General features: G+C 41.5%; 1 protein-coding gene across 1 annotated transcript in view; it reads right to left on the bottom strand.

The window, feature by feature from the left end:
- dchs1b (dachsous cadherin-related 1b) overlaps positions 1 to 18,553 on the bottom strand; it is an 85,254-nt gene that overhangs the window by 9,779 nt on the left and 56,922 nt on the right. Inside the window, exons 5-15 of the mRNA XM_005472268.3 lie at positions 12,479 to 12,667; positions 10,294 to 10,525; positions 9,957 to 10,193; positions 8,331 to 9,392; positions 7,922 to 8,109; positions 7,612 to 7,708; positions 7,351 to 7,508; positions 4,695 to 5,135; positions 4,101 to 4,396; positions 3,898 to 4,013; positions 821 to 1,060 (exon numbers count right to left, since the gene is read on the bottom strand). Coding sequence (XP_005472325.1) covers positions 821 to 1,060; positions 3,898 to 4,013; positions 4,101 to 4,396; positions 4,695 to 5,135; positions 7,351 to 7,508; positions 7,612 to 7,708; positions 7,922 to 8,109; positions 8,331 to 9,392; positions 9,957 to 10,193; positions 10,294 to 10,525; positions 12,479 to 12,667 — 3,256 coding nt within the window. The remainder of the gene's footprint in view (positions 1 to 820; positions 1,061 to 3,897; positions 4,014 to 4,100; positions 4,397 to 4,694; positions 5,136 to 7,350; positions 7,509 to 7,611; positions 7,709 to 7,921; positions 8,110 to 8,330; positions 9,393 to 9,956; positions 10,194 to 10,293; positions 10,526 to 12,478; positions 12,668 to 18,553) is intronic.

The raw sequence follows: 18,553 nt of genomic DNA, 5'->3' as shown, positions 1-18,553 counted from the left end.
GTTACTACTTCATGATTTAGTTTAGTGTTTTAAAACATGATGATATAATAACTTGTATTTTACGCAGTGTATATATTCTGTCATTAGAAATAGGTTTGTTGTAGTTACTGAGGTTTCTATCAGTAAGGAAGCTGGATAAATACAAACTGATAACTTATGGAGAAGTGTTGAGATGAAAGAAAACCATTTAGAATAGATGGAGCAATATTGGGTGAATTTTACCTTATTTTTGTAAAGTATTTCTTTTTTTTCCTTTTTACTAAATGTTTTCTTTTTACTTTTACTATATAAAACAAACTTTTTGCAGCTAATGCTTATTTTGGCTTATTTTGACATTCCTACTAGTCTTGTTCACTTAAAACATTAAACAGCAGTGAGAAAAATGTCACCCATCAGTCATGTGACTGAGATAAAGTGGTCTTGTCAAGGCATGATTGGTCTATTTTAGTCTCTTGCTCTCCAACTCAAGCACTTCTCCCACCTCTCAGCTCAGCAGTCATGACTGAGATTAAGCTGATTCTCTCTTTCACTTCAGCTCTGGCTGTCTCTTAAACTCTCATTCATTTGTTATAGGTTTATATGTTCAGTCCCAGTTATTTAAAAGAAAATTCACTTTCATTATAACCTCATACATCCTACTAGTGTTCACTGGCCATGCTTTTAGACGTCTAGCAAGTTGAGTGGACAAATTGAAGACATAAATTGCAGATATATTCTGCAGCACACAGAACATCTTTCCGCACATCCTCCCTGCCCTTTAAGCTCACTTCTTCTCATTCACTGCACATACTCTAAACTTTAATAAAACATTTAAACCAACCTTGGTCCCGGTCAGTGGCCGTTACTGTCAACACTGAGGCTCCTGGTCCTTGGTTTTCCATCACCTGTGCCTCGAACTCTGCCCGCAGGAACACCGGCGCCTCGTCATTCACGTCAATCACCTGCACGCACAGCACCTGAGAGGTGGAAAGCTGCGGTGTTCCATGATCTTCTGCTACAATAGTGAGATTGAAGACTTCTTGCTCTTCACGGTCTAGGGATTTAAGGATGGAGAGAGAGCCTAGGAGGGAAAGAGAAGAATAGTCAGAGAGTGCTGCATAACAGCTTTCTAAAACTTTCCCCAAAATACTTAAAATGAAACGGATACTCTACAGATTTTTTTTTTATTTTGGCCTTTTTCTGTGTTCTTTGCTGCTTTTGTGTCTAAGTGTGTGTTTGGATTATTTTCGTGAACGTGCAATTTTCTGTACCTGTGATTTTCTGTGCCTTTTATGCCTGAAGGACTTGTAAAAGTAAAAACCTTCACAGCTTTGCTTTATGAGATTTTCCACTGAAAGCCCAGAAAGTACAGCTACTTCATACCAGCTATTCAATTCTGGCACTTCGAACATGCATTGAAATGTGTATCCACTTATTATCACTTAACGTGTATGATTACTGTAAACATTGTAAAACAGGCACACAGGTAAACACACGCTTCTGTTTGAGCTGCAATCCCAAATCAACTCATGGCCTTGCTTTAGGTCAATATGCTTTTTTTTTTTAATGCAACACGATCATATATGTTTGCATTTAAGTCTGCAAGCCATTAGCCGAAATGTGTATATGGGTACTTTATGTAAATCATACCAGTTTACACAGGGTCTGTGATTCAAACTCTTACCTAGATGTCACAAACCAGTCATCACCCTGACGTTCAAGGCAAAGTAAGAGGCCATATGAAGTGTGTGTGTGTGTGTGTACTTTTCACAGGAGACTACAAGCTTAGCTGGCATGCAGGAGCCTGAGAGACGTGTGTAATTTATAAATGTTACAGCTTGCCAAACATACATTGTGTGTAGAACTTTTTGTGAGGCTGAGGCTCTGATGTTTCTGTGAGGTCTCGCTAGCTGCCCTGTTTTAGTTAAAAGAAAACAGATGCAAACCATCTAGCGAACTATTGCATTACACACTCGAGCCAAGTTTGCTTTACTGATACAGTATCGACCATATGATAAAGGTGGTGTTACCCTTTATCATCAAATGCCATAGTAAATTTAAGAAAATGTGCATTATAGAAAATGCAGTGCTGTACAAAAGCCATTATTTCTTTATATTTCGTTAGGAAAATGTGAAACAGGTGCAGCAATTTATTGAAACGTGTCGCCACACACAAAAACATATTATATAAGTAGGGCAAAAACAGTATATAAGGCAAAACAGTGTTTTGAACAGTTTTTATAACTCTAACAATCTTGAAAGTCAATATTTGGTCTGACCACCTATATTCTTCAACATAGCCTGAATTCACTTATTATAATTTCTTCAGTTAGTCTTGAATATTGGGCTTATTATTAGGCTTTAGAAAACACTAGTTTGATCAACTGAAGGGTCAGACGCAGGTCCTGTGTCAACGTTTTGTTGGATTTTTTCATATTGCTTTAAGACATGACTTCCATGTATTGTTCATATTCTATAAATACATTTACAGGCCTGCCACGTCTTTTTTATTTTATTTTTTAGGTTCTCACTGCACAGCATGGAAAGGTATGCCAAGTTTTCAGCTAATAGCTCTTTGGGAGTCACATTGTTGTTGCAAAAATACTATTTTATGTCTGTTAAAGTGTGTTATCTTTGGCTTTTTTTTGTAGATTCGACTAAAGAAATGGGGGAAAATATGTGTTTATGTGACAGGCTGCTGGTAACAAAGCGCCTGAAGTTGTCTGTTATGCTTAGACAAAAAACTACTTCAACCATTGAGTTAGGTGCCTTTTGTGTGTTTGAATGATTCATAGGTCAGAGTTAAGTGTTTTAACAAAAAACATTCCTTTGAAAATGCTCAGGCACAAGACTTGGACTGAAAACGAGGGGGAAAAAAAGCAGCCAGTGTCCAAAGATGAACTTTGAAAGACCCTCACAAACCCTGGAGAACTATTCCTCAACGCCACTTTAAACAGTCAGAAGAAAGTGTTGCTTCTTGGAAGCAAAATATAAACAAATCAGGGGTGGCTCAAAATTTTTGCAAAGTACTGTATAAAGAATATTTAATCCACAGCACATAAATTACCCAAGTATCCATTTATCCAAGCATATTACTTAAATGATGCCTTAAACGGTCAGATATAGAACTGTATAGGCAATCAATTAAATGTAAATTGTAGTTCATAAAACAAAGTAATTGAAAATTAAAACAGCTTGCAGAGCAGATATATCACTTATAAGCAATAATAAATCTATTGATACCCTCCGCGTTAGCCAGGGGGTTTGGTGCATGTCTTCACAATACATGCTAATGTGTCATTACAGCTATTAATAACCAAAAGCCTAACACCAACACGCCTGAGAAACAAACCAGAAGTGAAATCACTCCCTGTTGAGGAGCCAGACACTTGACAGTAATGGCGTAAAGACTTTCTTCCATCTGGAAGCTACATTAATGTCTGTGTCGTAGTTGTTAATCTCATCCCAGAAAGCGCTGAGCACGCCCACACCACCACGCTCCAACAATGAAGAGATCACATATGAAGAAAAAAAATATCAAGAGCTATCCACATCCCTAGCCCAAATAAAGATTGGTTCCCATGAACAAATCCATCAAGAAAAGGACACCAAGTATGATTCCAAAGAAATATTACACAGCAGCACTTCGGTGTCTAATTATGATCTTCTGGAAAGTTTTGTTCATCCAGGCGGCTTCCATCAATCATTAAATCCCAAAGAAAAAGGCCACAGGCTAGCCCTGCTGTGTTAAATCACTTAAACCAGGATTATAAGCACCAGAAACTATGTGGTGAATTTTACTTTACTCGTTTTTTGATGGAGTGTAAATTGGATAGTCATGGAAAGTTCCCTATGTCTTGAGATATCGATTTCACATTACAGTATTTTCAAATGGTACGTCCCACCCTCAAAGCTCACCGGTGTCAGGGTTCAGGCTGAAGCGACCAGCGCTGTTGCCTGCCTGAATTCTGTATGATACTCTGCCATTTTCTCCTTCGTCTGAATCTCGAGCCATGACGTACAAAATCACAAACCTGCCAACACACAAACCAAAACATCATCACGGAAATGCACTTGAGGATTCCAAAGTATTTTATTACCGACACTGACGTGACACTCACCCTACAGGCTGATCCTCCATGACGCTGACCGCAGACGGAGAGCTGAAGACCGGCGCGTTGTCGTTTTCGTCTGTCACGAACACTCGGGCAGTGACTGAACTCCAGCGTCTCTGAGAGATATCCACTGCCTGGTCTGTGGCTCGCACCACGAGGTAAAGGGAGGGTGTGGACTCACGGTCTAACTTCTGCCCCAGGGTGAGGACTCCGCTTGAGGGGTCGAGGATGAGGAAGTCAGGAGTTTGAGGCCAGAAGTGCTCGATGGAATAGCGCAGCTCACTGTTGGGTCCACTGCCATCCTATAAAACAAAAAGAAAGAACGGACAAATTAGACAGGAAGTGGATAGATTATTCTCTTTCTACTTTTCTTCTGCAGGAAATTTAACAACAACAACACTGATATCATTATCAGTGATCATTAAATTAATAAAATGCTTTATTAGGATAAAACGATCAATTTGAAGAATAACTGATATTTTAGGATTAAACAATAACAAAAAGCAGTGAATATAAAGCTGAAAACAACATGAATAACAACATAACTCAAATTAACTGTGCTTTATTGAAAACAAATTGATCCCATAAACTCTTTCCCACCTGATCCACAGCTTGGAAGGTGTATATGGAAGCCCCTGGTTCGATGTTCTCGTGGATCACAATGGTAACGGGGTCTTCAGTGAACTGGGGCGCGTGGTCATTGCTGTCCTGCACGTTGATATCTAGTTTCACCAGGTGGCTGCTGGGAAATGCCTGAGAGAAGTCCGACACCTCGATGTGCAGGGTGTATCTTGAGCCCTTCTCATAGTCCAGCTCCCGGACCACGTACACATCGCCCTTTAAGTGGTCCACCATAAAGGTCCCATCGCGATCTGTCCCTCCCACGACCAGGTAGGTCACCTGGCCTTCCAATAGAGCAGATTCATGCTGATCAGGTGGACGGACTGAACCGATGACAGAGCCTGGAACTGCCCCTTCGACTGTGTTCAGGGTCATAGAGAGAACGTTGGGCTTGGGGCTGGACCTGGAAGAGCTGAGAACCTAAAGAAAAGGAAACTAGGGTCAAACAAACCAATTTCCTGAGTATTTGTGGTAAAGTCTTTCCAATAATAATTGTGATTTAGATTGCAGTGTAATTCATCCATGGATCTGTCCCAAAACAGACTGAAACAACACTTCTCAGCAACAAAAAGGAGGAAAGTGGCAAGAAGCTGTATACGTGTGTTAAAGGATCTGATTTCCTCTGATATTCTGCAGACAATGCATCTATATGGCTCTCACCGCAACCCATCCCTAAACATAGCCTTGGGCTGTAGTCTGTTTCTGTTTTGTTGTTAATGCTATAATAACCTTCACAGGCACTCTCACTGTGCATGAAGGCATTACGTGTAATCCTTCCAGTAAATATCTTGACACTGCCGCATTCTGGCTTCAACTTGAGAGTCAGGCTTTGTGACCTGTGACAAAATAATGAAGGGTGTGATAGTAGGGAAAACTGTAAGTGTTCCAGTTCAAATAATTCAGAGCAATAAGCAACCTCCACATATGCTACAGGCTGCTCCAATGGGAAACAAATACGAGCCAGAGGGCCTTTGACACTTTGAACCACCTCAGGGTTCAACACTGTTCTGGGACGGATCAAAGAGCTCTGAGGAAATACAAGCAGATTTTCTGGTTTCATCATCAAGAAATACACACACGGACACAAACCTACATTCACACACACGCGCGCACACACACTCCTTTGTCCTCAATATCTATACCGATTAATGGAGGTTTTTTCCTCCATTAATTGGTCTCAAACTAAAACTAAAAGAGGGGGGACGTGATGTGGTTAAGTCTGACCACTCTTTGCACGTATTTGCAGGTGAAATGCACTACTATCCACACGTTATCAAGGCCCATTTGTTACTACCTCACCCCGACTCACTCACACCTTGACCCATGAGACCTTTAATAACAACCTTTTAACTCTTACTCGTAAGAGTTAAATTCTTGGGGACTTTCCATCAGTTTTTAGAACTGAAGAAGCCTCTATGCTCTATCCTTGAAGCCTCCGGTTGCTATAACTCAAGTGCCTATAGGACTACATCACTACTTTTGATCACTTTTTATTAAAAAAAAAAAAAAAAAACAGCAGTTGAAGCAGAAGCATGTTGCAGCTTTTCCTCCGTGCTTCATTGTAGTGCCGACACAAACAATAACTGATTGCACTGAAATTGTAATTTTGTGTTCTGGGCTCAAGCTCCAAATGGATGACTACAGCTGGTGAAAGTCTGTTTTTTAAGTAATTTGCTTAAATGCACTTCCTCAGATCACATAATTTAATGAGCTGGCAGCACTAACAAATGCGCTGCACTGCACTACTTATACTTTTTCGCCTCATTTGCCTTTTCTCTGTACAGGCTAACTATCATGTGTACTGTAGTACATGTGGTGTACAACGGTATCCGTGTGTCTGATTTTACGCGCAGCTAAGGGAAATGTTATCTCAAAATCATTAACTGGAAACGTTACCTCATGCAAGTGTTTGAACGTGTCATTACAGCGAGCGTGTCTCTGTGCGTGCATGTATCACTGCTTGCTACTGTACTGCGGTGTATTCCCTTTCTCTCTGTGTGATTTGATGCAGCTGGCTTTCATCAAATCTCATCTGGGAGCATTTGATTCCAAGGTGCCTGTTTCCCCTCTGTCTAATCTCAGAGCCGCACAAGCAGTGCACAGGCGAAATCTAAGGCAAGCACTCCCACCGTAATTAGCATCCTTTTCCTTTCTGAAATCACATCGCACAAAAACACTGAGCTCTGAAGCTTTTTTTTCCTGCAGTTGAATTCCTGATATTGTATGTTGATATGGAGGACTGACCCTCCTCCAGAAAGTTCACAGTATTAGCTCAGCCTTTCGCACCATGGGTTCTAGTTACCCCTCTAACCTTTGGATCAGGAAACACCCACTAGATTGGATAGAGCTCTTTGTTTATAAAGGCACAGGTTTCAGTTTCTCTCTTTCTCATATTTGCCTCTTTTCCAAATTCCTTTGACAGTCAAACTGCTCACTGTTTTCCTCAGATTGAGGAAATTACAGCTTGTGTTACAGAAAGAAACGCAGAAGGACTGAGGTGAAGCACAGATGTTTAGGTTTGGTCACCAGACTTTGTGTCCAATCAGGAGATGTCACAGAATATTTTGGAAATTCAGAGCATATGAGGATGTTTGGCAGCTGGGTAAGGATATGAAAATGTGCAGATTGTGTTTACTTGTATTCGTAGCTGGCAGGTGGAGCTGAGGGTCGGCGCGCCGTGGTCAGCAGCAGTCACAGTGAAGGCATACTCGGCTCGCTCTGTCAGTCTCAGAGGGGAAGCAGTTCTAAGCTCACCGGTGGTTGGATTGATGGAGAAACGCTCTGCTCTGGAGCCTGAAGTAAATGAAACAAACATTATCAATGTATGTTATGTGGATGCCGTGGCAGGTGGAAAAATCTGTAAATTTGTGGCTTTAAGACGAATTATGAGGCTCACCTGATAATGAGTAATAGATGGTGCCATTCTCTCCCTCGTCTGGGTCTTTAGCTGCCACCGTTCCTATGACTGTTCCTGATGGAAGCCCCTCAGTCACCTGCAAAGAAGTATTGTTACTCACCGGGAATGAACACAACTGCAGATCCATTAAATCCTCCCTATTTGCTACGATACCACCTCTCTGTGGGTTAATGTCACACCCCACTAATAAAACCCCAGAGTGCACAGAAGAAAATTACATTCATTGATATATAATATTTATCCCCCGAAGCTGCTTGCTGATATAACTAACCTCCCCCTCCCTTCTCACCTGAAGCACCAGCTCCCTGTCAGGCCTGGCATGAATGAAACTGGGGGCGTGGTCATTTTCGTCCAGCACAGTGATATGAGCAGTCCCTGTAGCACTGCGAGGGGGCGTACCCCCGTCCTGTACAACCACAATAACCTGATAGCTGGACTGCTGCTCTCTGTCCAGTGCAAGGCGGGTACTAATCTCACCTAAAGCAAAAAAAAGGACACAAGGGAAGCCGTTGAGTAATTACCATGTCAATTTAATTTAATTGAGAAAGAGCAAATCATCAACTCCTCAAGGGAAATTATGCTGGTATTATCACTGCTTACGAAGTAACTACATTTCATGCTGCGCAGCACAGTTAAAAAAAAACTGCTAAGTGTACCATTATCCCTACTTGTGTTATGGTTACGGTGTTCATTGTTACCTGTTTGCGAGTTAATCTGAAAATGCCTGTCTGTGTGCAGCAGCCTGTAGGTGAGTCGAGCATTTAGTCCTGCGTCCCTGTCCGTTGCAGAAACCCTGCCGAAGCCCGTTCCTGCGTGCAGGTTTTCTCTGACAGCCAGAAACACCCTCTCCTGGCTCAGTCGAGGGGAGTTGTCATTTTCATCCGTCACTGTTACCCGGACGGTCGCGCTGCCGGTTCTTCCTGCACCACCTGGGCCCGAGGTGGCAAGAACAGTCAACAGGAACATGTCTTTGACTTCTCGGTCTAAAGAGCTCCGAACAAACAGCCAACCGCTATCTGGCATGATGCCAAAACCTGCGGCATCACCATCAGGTCTGAGGCGGTAGGAAATAGAGGAAGAAGATGAGGAGGAGGAGGAGCTTCCACCATTTCCAGAAGCCTCTCTGTTAAGTGCACGGACCTGAAGGAAGCGCGTGTTTAGAGGGGTGTTTTCACGTAGCTCCACGCGGTACGTGAGGGTATCAAAGTTTGGGCCTTGAGCGTCTTGTGCTTGGATGTGGACCACAAGAGTGAAGGTGGAGCTAAGTTGAGGTGCTCCACCATCCTTGGCAACCACCTGAAGGTCATAGCGAGGGACACTTTCATATGATAGACTCCCGATTAGACGTACCTCCCCACTGCCCCTGTCAACGCCAAATGTCCTCTGGCCACTGCTGCCTGCAGCCCCAGCAGAGACTAGGTCGAAGCTGAGCTGACCGTTATGGCCGGAGTCTTTGTCGGTGGCCTGAATACGGTAGATAATCGTCCCCATTTTGGTGATCTCAGGTAAAAGAAGGGACTCGGATGAGGATGGCAGGAAGGTAGGGGCATTGTCATTGATGTCTGCAATGGTTATGTGTACCCGGCTGATTCCATATGCCGGAGGAGAGCCAGATCGTGCCTGGATCTCCAGGTCAAGACTGGGGCAGGTCTCGTGGTCCAGAGGAAGGGCTGAGCGAATGGTACCAGAGGCGCTGTCCACTGTAAAGTAGCCATGAGGGTCTCCAGATGAAATAGAGTAGAAAATATCCTTAGAGCCACCTGATGGAAGACAGAAGATGTAAAGAAATAGTGAGAAATTATGCCACAATGGAAATTGTGGGATTTTCAAATTAAAATACAATAAAACAGAAAACAACTGAGAGGTTGAAATATTAAGTGTTTACTAAGAAATAATAATATGAAGACCAAAAATCAGATTCACTGAGAGCCTTGTATACCACCACAGCCATCTGTCCACTACACCACTGATTAGTCTGACTCAAAATTACATCCCAATTAAAATCCATCATTAACCCTGAGAGAAAATAGGAGTACGAGTAGAAAATAATCGGCAGTAAATTGTGCACCGTGAGGCGGATGTGATTTCTTAATGGAGTGTATACAATTGTTGCTTGGTTATTTCTACAACTACTCGAGAGATAAGGCATCATGCTGCAGCCCATTAGTGCATTTTTGTCCTGGTGCTTGTCAGGAAGATGAAAATGGGCAAGTCGCACAGAACTGCTTCTCACTAGGGAGGTATGCAAGTGTTAAAAGCAAGCCTGAAATAACCAAAGCAGACCCAGGAATCCAATAAAGCATGTGAGCGTACAAGGGCCTCACCTGTCTTGGCGGAAGCACGAACCACTCCCACTGCCGTCCCCCTGAGAACATCCTCCGACACGGTAAAGAAGTACTGTGCCTGTTCAAACACCGGAGACGCCACTGAGCCCCCCACCACGCTCACGTTCACTCTGGCATTTACCGGTGCTGTAAGACCGCCCCCATCCTCAGCCGATATGACCATGGAGATTACTGTGTTGGCTTTGCCATGGAGTGAGCGGGAGAGAGAGATCACACCTGCAAAAAATAGATACATACAGACAACAAGTTCGTTTTTATGTGAGACGTAACATATATGATTGTGCTGCACATGCAATCATAATAAACCACTACACACCTGTGTCCTTATTAAGGGTAAAGAAACTAGATCCTCCTCCAGGTACGGTGCGGTATGTTACTCTTCCGTTTTCTCCCACATCAGGGTCATTGGCTGTTACCTTGACGACAGACGTTCCTGGAGCACTATGGGTACTGAGACTGACTGTGTACAGGACTGGATAGAAGATGGGCCTGTTATCATTGATGTCCACCACCGTGACCCTCACACGGGCTACTGAACTTAGACCACCCTGTAAAGGAAATGTTAAAAAATGGTTTGATCTAGTTTATTTGAATACAGAAAACCCTAAAGTATCAGCAAGCTAAGCCGCCTTACATGAGGAGGCACAAAGAAGGAAAGGATAGTGCTAGACTGGATCAGCAGGAGGAATACTGTACTGCGCTGTGTGATCTGCTTTTTTAACCTGCTTTTCTGCTATCAACAGACCAACAGCTCTAAAAGTTTCAAAAATTTTAAAAATATACAGTCTACACATCAGTTGGTGACACCACAGAAGCTACATCCATGTTTTATGTGCTGTCTTTAGCAGAAACCACAGCTCGAATGATATATCAGAGCTCTGCTGACTTGACTATTGACCCATAACTGGATGCTAAACCATAAGAAGAGCTAGTTAAGTTAAACCACCGCCTCCCTCCCTTCTAGCACAGTGTAACAAAGAAAACAGCATTCACTCTGTGTATTGCCCCCTAGTGAAAAGTAACAATGCAGGGCTTTTAAAGGTATTAAACTATTAGAACAGTTTTATCTCCATGCCGTTGAATGCATTAGTCAATGAGTAGAGTTTGCACTCATTACACTATCTGTGGCTTAGCTTTATGAGACCATTAAAAACAGAGACAGCTGAGACAAGGAGGCAGACCCGAGCTGAATATTTGGAAATGAGCAGGTAACACTACAGGACCACGATGACTAACAATAACAAATTTACAACAATCAATGCGTTTCTATTACCTTATGTAAGCCAACAATGCACAAGAGATTCAATTGTTTATTGCATGTCCTATCGAAATAGGAATTTCAATTCCTATTTAAGTCAATCCTTTGGGAATAACTGATAGTTTAACCTTATCCCTCTTGGAATTCCCTCTGATTGTTTTGCCCAGCTGCTGAGAAACTGGATAGTATCTTCATTAAACACGTCCTGTCACTTTGATCAGATTTACTCGAGTGCAGCTTTAGACTTCTTTAATTTGCTTTCACCCTGTCACTTTGATCAGAAGAAATATTACATATGCAGCAGGCAACGTGTTTTGTCATGAAGCAACTTCAATCAGCTGAACTATCCCTCATCTAGCTACAGAACTAATGCCGTGACTTTCGTTGAAGTTCGAGCCTTTGACTTTTTCCATCTCCTTCAGAAGTCTATTTCAGTTACAAATAATTAGGCTTTGATTGCAAAAACATGCAAAGCATGAGGGATTACTTCAACATTTAATGTGCGTTTGCTTTGATTCAAAGAGGTAGCTGAAATGCTCCATATGCAACTGTGGCTGGTTAGCTTAGCTTAGCACGAGGAACACATAAAAGCGCATTTTATTTTCTCTGAAAACAGGAATTTCCAACAGAATCTCTAAGGCTCACTAATTAACACTAATTTTTCTCACATTTTAACATGCAGTTCTCACATCAGGAATGTAATTCTCACCAGTCTTAATGCAGTTCTTAAAACACCTACTGCTTCTTCTTCTTCCATCTGCTTCCTTTAAAGGATCATCTGCCTGTTTTAACCTATCCCTAAGTCTCACTGCCATCCTATAAACCTTTCATTCACTGTTGCTGCTACTATGTACTGCTAAAATATTAAAATATTTATGTGTTTTCTTGTTTTTAATCTCACGTGCTCTGATAAATTGGTTTAAAAAGCATTACTGATTTGAGAAATCAATGAAGAATGGTAAGAAGCTAAGAAATGTGTTCCTGATGTGAACATTGCATCAAAGCAATCGAGAAAAACTGGAATCTATCCAAATATAAGAATTACATATTGCGGTTTTACAGGATGGTGCTACTGGTTTTCCCACATTATCATTTATCATACAGAGAGGTTTCAATCCTGTCTTCTGTCTCTTTGCCAGAAAGTAATGAAGCATATTCCTCAAATGTCACTTGATGTTTCGAGGAGTATTCTGATAAGATATCCACCTTTCAGAGCTTACAACGATTTTCTGTAGTTACTTACTCCATCTGTTGCTGTGACAGTCAGGTCAAACTTGTCCTGTCCCTCATCCCGGTCCAGAGCTGTGCTGGTGCAAAGTTGGCCAGTCTCCTTGTTGATGGTAAACTGGGTTGGCAATGTGTTTCCAGAGCTTGAACCCAGGTTGTAGCTTATAGTACCAAAAGAACCACGGTCCTCATCTGTGGCCGATACCTGAGGGGAAAAGAGACCCGGGGTAAGATAGATGCTTCACCAGTGCCAACTAGCCTAAGAGACACATAAGGATTTCAAAAACCATCACATCCAGCAGGTCCCACAATCTGCATGAAATAAATCCTACATGTGTCATGACTATTATATACGAGCTAAGGGCCTTTCTGTTATCACAATAATGTCCCATAACACAATCACCTCATAGGCCCATACATCTGCGCTTGTCCAAATATCACACACCATAGCACTACTTGTTATGATTTCCAGACTACTATAAAAACGAGCATCTGTGAGAGCAATTCTTTTTTATATACCGCAGATATGTGATATGTAAAAAAATAGATCTCTTCAATGGTGTGTTTGAAAAGCTGGCAAAAGAAACCATGCATATAGAGGGGATGAGAAGAGAAGAGAAGAGAAGAGAAGAGAAGAGAAGAGAAGAGAAGAGAAGAGAAGAGAAGAGAAGAGAAGAGAAGAGAATGTGGATGTTTATGGAGTCCAGCTTATGGCTTTAAACAAGGCACTAATGGATGTGAAAAAGTCAAGTGGTACACGATGGCTTTCATATCACACTGAACTATGATTCGGACTGATACACACACATCATGACTTGAGAACCACTTAAATACACCTCAGAAAATTTCTCTATTTCTTTGCTCTAAACAGGCCTGCGTGACCCAACCTCAGACCCATTTGCTCATATTTACCTAACATCCTTTTTTTTTTACCACACAAACTGAAAAGCACCCACCACATAAATACACATTAACCCGTATGTGCTGACAAATTCTATTAAAACATTTATAATACCACAAAGATTTCCTTGCAAAACACAAAAAGGAAACGGCCTGTGTTCTCTGGGGTGCTGCTTCCGACTGAAGTTCTGCACGGCTCCATAACTTTGTTTGGTGGCATTTATGGTCCTTGTTAAAAGTAACATTCTTGCTCAGATGTCCAAGCCTTGAAGGTGAGCCAAGATCCAGGAGGCCTCACGACATCGCTCCCTCTCAGTAGTACAGTCGCTTCTCTTACGGTAAACCAACAACAGTAACTTACAACATCTGAAATCTTGGATTTAGGTTTTGATGTTAATACAGATTTCATTTTTTTCTGACAAAGGAAGCTTGTCTAAATCACAAAAAAACAGGTTTTATTTTCAGATTTGGAGAATATTGGATTTTTTTTAAAAGATATAAGCAGTAATATTATAAGAAAACATTTTATTAGTTGCCCTGGCTAACACCTGGTCTTACCACACTCAGTGTAGCCAGCAGATTTTTGGGCTAACACTTCCTGTTCTAGTCACTGCCTACTGATGTGGACAAAAAGCTATAAGAAAAAGCTAAACCAGATTATGTGTCAGATTATAGGTGATGATTTCAAAACTTAATTATGGCGGCTGCAATCATTCTCTTGTTCTCCACACAGATCCAAGCAAATCCAGACCCCAGATTACAAACAGAAAACACACAGATTATCAAACATGGCTACAATGACCAGTCAATATACATGGTAAATGGATTGGTATTTATATAGTGCCTTTCTACTCAACTGCAGCACTCAAAGCACTTTCTACTACAAGTCTCACACATTCATACAGTGCTTTTTATCTTCACCTAAGCACTTTTATCTAACATTCGCACACACACACACAAAACCCAGGAGTTCAGTATCTTGCCCAAGGATACATCATCATGTAGACAGGAGGATCAGTCAACCTGCTCTCTCATCTGAGCCACCACCACCCACAGCCATCAATTACAAATTTCATCATATAAACATTTCTGCATTTCTTCAGATATGTATGTTTTTGTGTTGCCACGGGATTTCCCCTCCCTGCTAGCTTCTCAAAAGTCATTTAAAATCATAAAATATGCAAGTAAAAGACACGTTCCTTATGTCTGTGCTTGTTATTTAATGATTTTGTCACACATCTGAATCTTGCATTCTGGCCCAGAACCCCACAGAGGACAGGACCACCGTAGCAGACATCCGGCTCGTCTTCCTTCCAACTTAGCAACACATGTCTTCATCATTACACTTACCTATTAGCTACAGATGAACACTACCACCTTGACTCATACTGTTTCTGCTATTGGAAATTAAGACATGGTAATATTAGTAGAGCTCATTTACAGTTGCTGCATTACCATGGCTAGACAGTCGTGGTTTTGAGGGGTCATACTGTGCCTCTTTTTTTGCCAGTGTTTACACCTGAGGGGGATTTAGATCATCGCTGGGACTTCCTATTGAGTACAATGTTGAGACTATGCTATCTTCAGGATCTAGGTTCATGTCTGAATGTTCATCATATCTTCCCGGCTGTCTGTGATGGATTAGCCACCTGTGGTCGCAATTTGGGCCATTGTCCACGTGCTTGTATATATGATGACCCCAATTTTTTCACTAATTATAATTAAACATCCATGACCGCCCACTTGGACATGGGGTGATGACATTGTCACCTCTATATTTACCCCAAAAGGTATGTCTCCATAAAGACAGGGCAGAGGGTGTTCTACATAAGTAAGGCAACACAGGAGGTGTAATTAAATTTGCTGGGCTTATATGACACACATGGGTTACAGGATTGAAATACTCTTTTTAAAAAAATGGACTTGGACTGGAAAAAAACCTGCACAGGGAGTCTGGGAAGAAAAAGAAGAGCAGCACATTGATTCTCCACACACTAAAATGTAAAAACCCAAACAGTATGGTATGGATTCTTCATGCTGGAAAAATATGCAAGACAAAAACACAAGACTGTGGTAGAAAATGGCTCGAAAGCTCACTTTCACATAAACCACGGGAGCTATAAAACAAAGACAAAATGATTTGTGCTTTCATGCTGCTACAAACTGTATACAGTACAGTGGCTGTGTTGTTCAAAAGCCAAAGTGCGATAAAAAAAAAATGCAGAGTTAAAACTTCAAGGATGGAGCACATGACAATATCTTTAAAGGAGCACATTTTGAAATGTGTAGTATCAAATCAACAATCCTGAAAAGACATGAGCTTACAGGGTCATCTCTGACATCAGTCATTTTTTCCTCTGTCAATCCATCTGACAGTATGGCACCAGTGTTTAGTTTAGACTGCACAGGCTGGCAGGGTGGATGCCATAAGATATCAGAAATTCCCCCTCCAATTTGTTGCCCTAACCTACAGCTCTTATCTCGACTTACAAAAAGAGTAGCACAGGTTTAAAGCCAATAAGGTAATCTTGTAAACACACACACTCGACATGTCTTCATAAATCAAGGGGTCTGGTAGGCCAGAAAAGGGTTTCTGCCAGGGACGAATCGCTCCGACGAGGGAGCCTGCTCTGTGCTCCATGAACAGCCTGCCTCGCCTCTGCTTAACTACTCCTTATCGTACATCCTGGAGGTAAACATGTAGCTACATAGTAACACAAAAACAGACACCCGTCTGTACCTTTTAACATCTAAGTCTCTCTGTGGGTTTGTGCATATTTATAGTCAAGTTATTAGAGAATCTGTTTTGTAAACAAAAAGTCCAAAAAGATTCATTTCCTTTTTTTGTGAAGCTCTATAGCCAGACACCGAATTAAGAAGCACATATGGTGCTCGATATAACATGAAAGGACAATAATAGTGGTTTTGCAAGTTGATCTTTTATATTTTGGTGGAGCAAAGAGAAACTAATGGCTGCCTGGAAGGTGGTAAATGCCTGAACTGTGGTTCACTTTGGCAGTAATGCTAAGTATACACAATTTGCAGTTAATGGGCTAAATCTTGCAAAACCACTAATGTGGTTACTTTCTTTGGGAACGCTGATATCACACCTGACGTATGAAAAGGCAGAAATTTTTAGAGAAAAGATTGAAAAAATAAGCCAGGAATTTACTGATAGCAGCGGGTTAAGATAACAAAAATCAGCCATTAGTACGAGGAACCTCATACCAGGGCTCCGTGTGCAATAAAGCCGTTTGGATGGAAATATTCAACTGAGTAAATAAAGCAGGCAACATGGCTGAAAATGTCATTTTATTGTAACTAACCTCTAGATCTTGTATGTCAAGTCCTTTCCAAAGTGCATCATCTGAAATTCCATATTTATAACTTCCTTTCTGGCTATGAGGATATGTACCAAAAGTCTTACAGAGCACTTAGCAGACTCTGAAAAGAAACAATGCTTCACTTAAGCATCTGAATTTGAAATGCATCAAACACTGTTACACATAAAAACACAGTTTTGATTTGCCTACGGTGCAGTCCATTGACTGACTGTATATCTGTTAAAAGGCACAGCTGAAGTTTGAAGTAAAAGCCTGCCGTGGGCGATGTGAAAAACAGTCGCGAAGAGCGTGCCGAGTATCAGATTCACCCCGGACTGAGGCTGGGAGCTTTTTTGTCCACAGAGAGCCATTCATCCTTGGCTGGGACAGTAGAAGAGCGATCACTCACCGGAGCATTAGCAAAGAGCCAGACCTCATCATTCATTTGCCTCACTCTTCTTCACAACTGTTCCCTTTTTCGTGTCCCTGGTCTCTCTACCTTTCCACTTAGCTTTTCTGTTATGCGCCTACTGTCACTCTAATTCTCTCTGAAAAAGACTGGATGTCTCACCAAGGGTCCACTTAGATGTCAGATACACGCCTCACGCTCTGCCATTCAGCGCAGGTCATGAGTGAAAGAGATTTATCTGTCAGTATTAGTTTGCGATGCAGAGACGGAGCGGTCTCCTGTCTCGGGTGTGGTGTAAGCTAACAGGTAATGTTTAATGATACCAGTGGGTCAAAGCCTTTTTCTTTAAAACTGCCCATACTTTACTTTCACACCTCAATAGATACAAGTATTACATCAGCTGACCCCATTTCAGGTTTTATATGCTCTTACTTCTGTACCAGATTATGCTTTTCCTCTTTTCACCTTATTTTATGTCCTTTCTTTCATTATACTCATGACTTTATACCTTTTGCCATACTCTTTTTTTTTTGGCACTCTTTTCCAACCCATCTTTTTTCATCTTCTCCAGATGTGGGCGCAGGTCCAGATAGATCCTGCTGTTCTCTGCAGTTTGTCTCTGTAAAACATCAGCTAATGTCAAAGGGAGCTTGCGCACAGCTTCTCGGACACAGCTGCGGTTCTGCCGCAGCTCAGGTTCTTTTACAGCTTCTCATGAGAGAGACAGAGAGGGGGAGAGAGCATCTATAAGCTTTGATGGTAAAACCTGTAAAACACAGAGAGCTGTCCTGATCTAATCTACTTGTTTTCCTTCTGACTAGTGCCAGGGCTGAATGTTTATAAAGCCATCATCAGTGGTTGAGTCAGACGGGCCAAGAAGAAGCCTAATATTGATGCTCTATGATGATATCACTACTACAGCTACAGTCTAACTTATTAGCTTTGGCCACCATCTCCGTGGCATTTAACTGCCACTTATTCTTAGTCATGTTTACTTATTCTCTGACAGTTTTTTCCTCAGTTACATAAAAGAAAAACTGCTGTTTTCAGGACTTTTTTCTAATCTTCATTTTCTGTTCTAGTTTGGCAAATGTGAGGTTTTATTTATTTAAAAAAACAAAAACAAAAAAACAAATGGTTGACTGTTTACCATGACTTTCCATGGTCTTGCTCCTTTCCTCCATTAAACTTATTTTAAGGATGTCACTGCACTGCCAGATTACAAAATTAACTTTAATGAGCGTGAGCATATTATAGTCACTTTAAATAATGGCCCCTACAAAAAAAAAAAACCTCTAAAATTATACCCGTGCTTAATAAAATGGAATTTTTCTTTACATGAACAGCAGTGACCATAAAAGAGCATACTGGATCTGGAGCTAGCTAGTGAGCAGAATGCATCATTGCTGGGTAATTGCACATACGCCGAAGCTGTTTGATTTAAAAGTTATTTAAAGGT

The sequence above is a fragment of the Oreochromis niloticus genome, linkage group LG10, assembly GCF_001858045.2.
Source record: "Oreochromis niloticus isolate F11D_XX linkage group LG10, O_niloticus_UMD_NMBU, whole genome shotgun sequence".
Taxonomy (NCBI): domain Eukaryota; kingdom Metazoa; phylum Chordata; class Actinopteri; order Cichliformes; family Cichlidae; genus Oreochromis; species Oreochromis niloticus.
This window is presented reverse-complemented; position numbering and strand designations above follow the sequence as displayed.